General features: G+C 42.3%; 1 protein-coding gene across 2 annotated transcripts in view; it reads right to left on the bottom strand.

Moving 5' to 3' along the window:
- Window positions 1-6,872: 6,872 nt before the first annotated feature.
- Window positions 6,873-8,960, bottom strand: part of SETD3 (SET domain containing 3, actin histidine methyltransferase) — a 101,899-nt gene continuing 99,811 nt past the window's right edge. For both annotated transcript variants that reach the window (XM_053601128.1, XM_053601129.1), the window contains one exon: window positions 6,873-8,257. In XM_053601128.1, coding sequence (XP_053457103.1) covers window positions 7,808-8,257 — 450 coding nt within the window. In that variant the 3' untranslated portion in view covers window positions 6,873-7,807. The remainder of the gene's footprint in view (window positions 8,258-8,960) is intronic.

The following is an 8,960-nucleotide window of genomic DNA, read 5'->3' as shown; positions in this document are numbered from 1 at the left end:
TTTCTAGACATTAAAATGCTCTTGGACAGAGATCCTAGCTGCTCCGGTCGAAGGCGGCTTGGGCAAGAAGCAACAAAACTTGTCACAGTAATGAAACAGAAGCAGAGGAGAAGAACCTATGCTCAGATATGGGCCATTATGGAACATGGTGTGTCTAATTTCTTTATTGTCCATTTAAGATACATTGGAACAGGTGTAACATGTGATTTTTCCTGTTACTGGTGATAATCAACTTAACCCCAAATGGGCATAAGAGATGGTCTTCAACTGCCTTCACTAGGGGAATGGAAGGATATCCCAGTATCTGCAAGACAGTACTGGGAAACAGGACTAGTCCCACAGACCAGTCTCATATGGGACTTCACTGTCACTTACTGATCACCCCAAAGTTATGATGCCCACATCCCCTCTTGCAATTGCACTGCTTATTCTGGGAGATCCCAGGATGTTAGAAAACCTGGAAATGTAACATCTAAACATATGGAGATGATCCCAGTCTCGAGACACGCTTTCAAAGCACTTAAATTGTGTGTATAGGAGGACCTCAAAGATGTAAGCCCTGTCCAGCCTATTTTCCATTAAGAAAGAAAAAGAGGTCATATGTTAAGACACAGCTCAGGCTCCAGGGACAGGCTGAGTATCAGTTCTGCTCCTCCATGAGCTCCTTGTCACCAAGCACCCCACGTCACTATCTGCAGCCCAGATCTAGCACGGTGGCTAAAACGTATCAGATGTTCTGTTAACTGATGAGTGAATCCATAGATGTCACCAATTCAAAGCACATGAGGGAAGAAAATAGGGATGAGACCATGTGGACATCTGTGTCCCTTTGGCTTGCATAGTGACTGGACCTACATGTGTCTCCTCACTTGCCTGAGCCACCTGGGTGTGGGCAGGAAAGAGCAGCAGCCACCTGGGTGTGGGCAGGAGGAACTTGGGCCGGGAGGGTGTGATATTTCTGGTATTCTAGACTGGGTCCCCTAACTTATGGGGGGGAGCAAGTGTCCTTAGGTTGCCCTTTTCACTCCCTGCCCTCCTCCCCTCTAGTCAATAGGTGTTAAGTTAGTACCTGAAGGAGATGGCCTTTTCCAGTCATACAGAGTATAAGCTGAAAGGCAAATGTTACTTGGCTTTTGGTGCATTGAGTGCTGAACGTAGTTAACTTATGCAAAGTAGCCAGAACCTTCCCCTACACACTGTTTGGAGTTGGTAGCTTTTGTTAATGTTGGTGGCGCATGAGTCACCAGCTCCCACAGCATCTCAATATATGGCAGAAGTGCACAAAACCAGGCTGCACGCCATGCTCGGTATCCACTCAGAGCCCAAGTCTTGCAAAAATAACATCGCGAGAGGCTTTTATGTAAAACACCACCTTTGTTAGAGTGGAGCTGATATAGTTACAGTTGTGTCAGGGTTTCTATTGTAGTGCCTGCTGTTTAAGAGGAGGAGGGATGTGAGAAGGGAAGGAGGTTATTAACATGCCCTTAATTTGATCTAGGCTGATACTCAGCGCAGAAGAGCAGAGCGAGGAATAAAATCCCATTTTCCCTGATACAACTTTTCAAAAACACCCATTCTGGTCCTTTTAAAATCCCAGGAGTGTTACAACTGAATTTCCTGACTATAATTATACTGCAGTCTTAATGGTGTCAACACTTACATCATCAGATACCATCAGCCCAAAGCCTGTTATTTTGACAATTGCCAGTGACCAAAATAATACAACCTTTTCTTTTAATTTCTGTATGAAAAAGCAGTAACTGTTCCTTTAGATGCATTTCAGGATTCATGTGACATGTTCTGATGCTAAAGTATTGTTTCCTAATGCCAGCTAGAATATTATTTCCAAAATGATAATATTTTGGCTGGTTGAGGTAGTACACGATTGTAACTACCATCACTTGCTGTTCACGCAATTACCACTTGCACCTACCTTTGGGGGCAGGCTTGTTTTGCACTGTAAGATTAACTTGAAAACTTAAAGCCAAGAAATTCAGAAGTATATATTGGACAGTTGTTCATAATTTAAAAAAATATGTATGAAATAATTAAACTAAATATTGTCAGTTTGAGATCTGTGCCAAGTCTGGATAGCACATAGAGAATATGACAGCAGTGTACAGAACTGAGGACCACATACTGAGCCACAGTGCTGATGGCAGTATCACATCACCTGTAGAACCTCTGCCCATCCAAATATGCCTTTGGCCTGCCACTAGTTCAGTTCTTGGGCTTACTCGTCCAATTATGGTGGAAACCAGCCCCTGAACACCTGCTACATTCTTGGCACTATCTCGATTTCATATATTATTGCAGCAACCTTGTAGGGCTATTCTATTTTGCAGATTAAAAAAACCAAGTCTCTGTGCAGCAAGAAACTTGCTCTGGGTCACTGATGGTAGTGGAGAAGGTCAGCTGATTTCAAAGCCCATGTGGCCCCTGTGTTTCAGATAAGCAGTTTCCTCTCTGGGCTAAAATCTTACACAGGTTAATAAGTAAATACTCTTGAATGATGTCTGAGTCTTACCAGCCATCTGACACTGGAATGAGAATTTGCTCATCAGCTCCTTCTTAGAAGAGCAAGTTTTTCATGAATGAACGGCACGGAGAACATGAGGACCGGCTCCCCAGTGCTACTGGCTTGCCCTGCAGAAAGGGGTAGACAGGCTTGGGGAAACCCATGCTGACGTGCCCTGCAGGTGCTTTCATGGGATTTGAAGCTGACCTTGTGATCCTAAAAGTAGCTCCCCTAGAACCTGGTTAAGATGTAAAAGGATGTTTGAGGTTCAAGCCACAACATGATCCTTTCTTACTAGAACACTCCCAAGGAGAAATAGGAAGGCAAGGAAGGGGGGACCTCCGATGCAGATGGAAGAAAGGAGTGAGATTTTAAAGCCACCTGGGGCATCTTCAGAGAGCACATCAGTTACGCCTCCAGACACAGGGCCTCCTAGTCTGTTGTATCTACAGTCAAGGAGCCCTACAAGCCCTGCAGAGCCCTCAGTGTGCACCAGGTGCCACACAGGCCCTAGGAATTCAAACAGCGACAAGGCAGCACAGCCTACCTACACCAGCATTCATATGCTTGTTTTGTTGTAAGGTTTTCAGAATATGAGTTTGGAGAGTCTTATATACACACATGTATGTATGTGTTCACATGTGTGTATATATGTTTATATATAAAATATATGTATGGACACACACATAGATCTGCTTAAGTCTGGGCCAAGAAAAGTGGGCCAAAGAAGTGAGAGTGTATTAAGAGACTACTAAATAAAAACTAGGAGGTGGAGTTGAAACCAATGTGACAATCTGAGTTAATATTCCCAACTCCATAAACTGTGCTAAGGAGCCCAGGAACACAGGCTTCTGACACTTTTTACCTGCTTTCTAAGGAACCTACCAGGAGTGGCATTTATATTGAAGGGAGCTGGTGATCCATACATTTTTACCTCCTAAAGTTTACTCATTACACAATCTGTGCAACTGCACTAGCGCTCTCCTCTGGCACCAGGACACTAGCACAGCACTCGGCAATCAGTCTTGGCAGGCTTCCTCCTGGAGCCCTGGACATACCCTGGCACATCCTGCCTCCTCACTGCCCTCCAGGGCTTGCCTCACCTCCACATGCTCACAGATTGAGGCCCCAAGCCCAGCCATGTGTTGCAGCCTCCAGTGCCGTTTCTTTTGAGGACCAAAGCTTGTGTCTGTGCCCAACAGGACAATGTGGTAGACTCTGCCAATCAGGATTCAAAAGTCTGCTTCACTCAGCACTGTGATGGCAGGATATGAGTCCCTGGATTACCTGCAGAATTTAGCGTTGCACTAAGAAGAAGACCACTGTTGCTAAGCACAGGGCTCAAGTACCTGGACAATAAACAGGTGGTGCTCACGGCTTGCAAGCAAGGCAGGGATAATCTTGCTACCTCTAGTCCCACCCAGAGTGGCTTGGGCTTAGGAACTAGTAATAAGCAACACTCGCATATGATTTTGGTTCTCCCAACACTCTCTAGAGAGCACAAGATCCCCTGAAGGAGGCTATAAAAGCATCCAACAATCTGCCAGGGTCCCATGCCCAGGAGAGAAGCAGGCTGGATGGAGCCAGGTCTGTGGGATGTGGGACTTGCACCCCAGCCACTGTGTTCTGCATCCCCAGTACTCTGATGGCTAGTGGCCTGCCCACATCCAGGACAGCAAGCATGAGTCCTCTCACAGCCATCACAGAAGGTGCCCCTCTCGGGGCTGAAACTGCCTCCACCAACCCCACCCTGGCTGTGCCTTTGCAGAGAGTAAGTCCAAGCCCTCCTTCAGAGCCCTTCTCCACTAGACAGTTCTTCAAATACATGAAGACAGGAAGATCATGTCCCTGCTAAGTCTTCCTCTTTCCAGCCTAGGCATACCCAGGACAAGCATGTAGCTTCATTTAAATAACAAATTTGTCAGTGCATTTAAATACAATTTGAGTTACTCAAATTCAATTTACACACAGGGGAATACATTATATAAGGTGCCACTGATTAAAAGAGTAGGGTGACCCTTAAAGAGGTTAGTTACTGGATTCTACTCTATACCCACATCAAATTGACATTTAAATAAAAGTGAGCCGAATTCTTGGGTCAGGTTATCAACTATACCATATAAAACTCATTTTGCTAGATCAGTAATAATAGAACACCATACAATACACCATAGAGAACCCTTCTCACCACAGCTATAGTTGGTCACATTAACACTAAGATCTGGACTCTGAAACCTACCCTTCGACCAGCCATCACTATGATATCGTCTTTTCTTTACATTTAAGTTCTGAGCTCAAGTCGCAGGTACTTTCTTCGGATTGACATTTTTATTCTTTCACTCCAACATGTACATATTACCCACAAAAAAAAAAAAAATATATATATATATATATATACACACACATAATGAGTAATGACTTACAGAAAATTAATCCCCTCATTGTTAAGTGGAGGTTTAATTTAGCATACCCTTGTATATTGGGAACCTGGGAATACTTTTAATGTCTTACCCCATCTCTCAAAAAAAAATTAAATACATCTTCCAGTCAGCCTATCCTAGAAACTACTGGGAGAAAACCACCAATTAATTGCCAGTTTTCATGAAAAACTGGGTAGTTTTTCTAGCCTGATGAAATCTAATTGCTAACTGTTTACACAAATAACACGCAGAGCTAAGGAAATAGGAGCCGAGCCTGGCACCTCTCCAATGACCAGCCTGAGCAGCCTCTTATCCAAAAGCATTAAGAAAGTAAACTTTAAAATGATTTGAGAGAAAAGTCTATTTTCATGACAGATGGCAATGAGGGTTCTTCAATGCCGACATAATCATTTTCCCGCAATTTTCAAATGCTTAAGTTGAAGCTCTAAGTGTGCAGGCAGCTCCATAGCTGCTGAATCAGAATGGGACAGAAAGGGGACTGACGTGTGCTGTGGTTTCACCAGCCTTCAAGAGTCATCTTAAGGCTACTCAGCCCAGGTCAGGACAACGATGCTATTCAACAGATACTGTCTTCTGACATCAAACGGTTCTGCTCTGGTGAGCACCACTGCAACATCACAAATGCAGAAGCTGCTCTCAGCTGGAAGCATAACTTATATAACCTTCACAAATAAACTGTCGATGAACTAAGTGACAGAAAAAAATGGTCTCTGAATTTTTAAGCAGGGACCTTTGATAATTTAGTGCCTTTCTTTCATCTTACAAGTTCTGAAGAAATAGTTCCAGGAGCAGACCTGACAACACCTATTACAAGTGACACTGGGGCTGAGCTTGGGAGCCTAGTCTGTCCAGTCCAGTGCTCCTCCAGCCCCAATGGAACACACACCTTTTCTGAGAGGCATTTGAAAATTATCCTGTCTTCTGATGCTATTTTAAATTTTAGTTGGGTATATGTTTTTTAAAAAAACATTTTTAATATTAGGATTAAAACTTTTTACTCAATAAGAAAATATATCTATAGGCAAAATGGTCATGAAATTCTAGTCTCTGTGGCTCCTATGCAAGAGTAGAAAACTCCCTGAGCGACCCATCACTTCTGCCTTTTGGAAATTAATAGATCAGCTTTACAGACCACCTAATATTTCTGGTAAAGTATCTCAGGTATAAGGCTGATATAGGAGCTTGCAACCACATACTTCCTCTTACCAGTAAGTTCAACAACAGTCCAGGAAAGCTAAGGTGCCAACACCAATAAATGTTCCCAACCTCATGTAGAGAAGAAGCTTGTCACTAATGTCCAGTGTAGCAGATAAACCCAACCTGCTGAGAAATTCAAGGCAATGTCTGCAAGAGCTCTTCATCTAACCCATTAGGAGAAAATAACGCAATTTATCTGCAGAGCTGTGTCTTCTCCAAGGAAAAACTCCAAGAGAACCCTTCAAATCACCTACATTGCAGCAGCATTAGAAAACTAGTTGGGTGAATAATTACATAGAATTTTCTAAATAAGCAATGTTCTTAATAGTTAGGATATCAGAGACAATGTGAAAATCTGTGGTTAAGGAAGATTGTCAATCATTAATCTGAAAACTGGTTGCTTTCCAGGGACAGTTTCCCCTCACATCTCAGAAAACTGTCCCAACCTTTTACTTTCCCCTAAAACCTAAGTCCTCCTTTTCCCATGTTTCCGCTGCCTTCATGGGCAGGTGGATGGGGAGCCCCACTGCAGGCCTATAGGTCCCCGGGCTGGCTCTCTCACCCAGCTTTCTCTTTCCTTTCTGTACCCCAAGGTAAGCAAAGCTCACAGCACAGGTCAGGGTTCAAACAATGCTTGGGGAGTAAGTAATATGGTTTGCATAAAAGCTAGACTCAAAGGGCATGTCCCACTCCAAAAAAAGTAATAGACAAAAATATTAATCATGTTTTCCTTTTAATAAGGGTTTTTACTCAAAAGTGTAGCTTTGAAAATCTCTAGCTTGTTGTGAAAACCAGAAAAACCAGGGAGCTGCCTCACTTTGAACACCACCACGTAAAGCTGTGGGCCGCTGTGTGTTTGCAAACTCTCTATTACCAATGCTGGAAATCAAACGCACCACTTCAAAATCAGAGCCAACATTTAAAATTAGGAGGATGATGCATGTCCTACTTTGATTCAAGGAGAAAAGACAAGTTCTTAATACAGTAAAACAAAACACAAAAGGTAAACAAATGTTTAGAAATTACTAGGTATATATGTGTGTATATAGATTTATATAATTAGGATTATCATCAACATTTAAAACTATTAAAAATAAGGTTGCCACCTTACCTTTTCTTTTGGTACCGGGGTATTACTTTTTTAAGGAGAAAAACCAAAGATTTTGCCCAGACTCTAAAGTTTCCCAACGTCAATCCTGTTTTCTGCTGTGCAATTTCTCCACCTTCATGCTAAATGCCCAGAGTCCCACCACCAACTCTTATTGGCAGGAGGCAGAGCAAGCTTTAATTCTGGTTGTCAAGATGACAGGCCCACAAAAGCACAGCTGATAGAAGAACTGAATTCTTCCCCAGGATGAAAATACATTGCCCACAATGGGTCTGCAAAATCTTCCAAAGGCACCTCTTCCCCCTTTGTTATGGTTGCTTATTAACTAGTTTGTTTTCCCCAGAAGTAAGATGGCAATCTTAATCAAAATGGGAAGCTAGACTTTTTAAATAACTTAAAAAAATCATTTTTATGTAAAGCAGCAAAAACATATTTTCCTCTCTGCAGAAAGAAAAATGTTAACAAGGAAACAGCGATGTAAATGGACTGTCCATAAACTTATGCTGAACTGAATTTCCCACCAGCTCGAGCTTCATCTCAGAGCTACTTTTTAACTTCATCAGTGCTGTCTGAAGAAGATCCTTTGGCGTCTTCAACTGCTCTTTTATTTTCTTCTTGATTTAAATCTTCATTTTCAGATCTGGTCCCATTGGGGATACAGTTCTCACCATTTACCAGCCCGTTCTCTGTAGCCTCTGCCTTGCTGATGGTCTCTTTGATGTTCAAGGCTTCTTGCACTCCAGGCTCCTCCTCCAGGTTTCTCAAGACTAGGGGGAGCCTGGAGTCCCCCACGCTGCTCTCCAATAGTCCAAGGTTACTCTCTTCATATTTGGGAAGCGGAGCCTTTTCCTCCATCTGTTTGCGGTAGTATTCCCGGTTGACAGCTGCACTCTTAACTGCTTTTTCCAAAATCTCTTTTTCACCTAAGCGCAATTTGATAGCCATTGTTGCACGAACAGAAAGGTCATGGTTTTTCAAGACGAATTTATCTTCCTGGAATACAAAAATTAATTATAAAAAGTCAAAATCATACCCACATAAGAGAAAAACACAATTAAATTCAAGTAGGGGGGAGAGGGGAGGAGGTAGGGAGTAGGATTGGTGTGCTTTCACCTAACAGGTACGATATAGGGGTATATGACACACCTCCTAGGTGAAGGGCTCAACTACAACTTGGAGTTTACCTAACAAACGCAAAAAAATGTAACCTAATCATTTGTACCTTCATATTATTCTGAAATAGTAAAAAAGAATTTAAAAAATGTCAAAATCAACAAAACTATAAAGACAGCACAAAGGTATGCTGTGGCTGGGATGGGGACATGAGGAAAAGTTTTTGGGTGATGGCAGGCAGCCTGGGCAAGACAGTTACATGACTAGATATATCCAAATGTACCCTTCAGAAGTGTGAATTTAACTGTGTGTAAATTATACCTCAATAAAACTGTTATAAAACAAGAAAGAAGAACCTGAGTCAAATAGTGCTACCCATCTGACAGAGAACTTTACTTATTTTTAAAATCACCCTGTTTAGTGCACTGCTGTAGCCCTAGGGCAGCAATTGGGTGAATGATATAAAAGCATGAAAGGCAGACTGGAAGCACAGATGAAAACTTATATTTCTGGAATCATATAAATTAGAAATCATAAAAAGATATTAAGTAGTTTTAAAAAATATATCTTCTAATGAGCAATG

This window comes from Nycticebus coucang, chromosome 9, assembly GCF_027406575.1.
Source record: "Nycticebus coucang isolate mNycCou1 chromosome 9, mNycCou1.pri, whole genome shotgun sequence".
Classification (NCBI taxonomy): domain Eukaryota; kingdom Metazoa; phylum Chordata; class Mammalia; order Primates; family Lorisidae; genus Nycticebus; species Nycticebus coucang.
The sequence above is the reverse complement of the archived record's forward strand: the minus strand, read 5'-3'. Positions and strand labels throughout refer to the sequence as shown.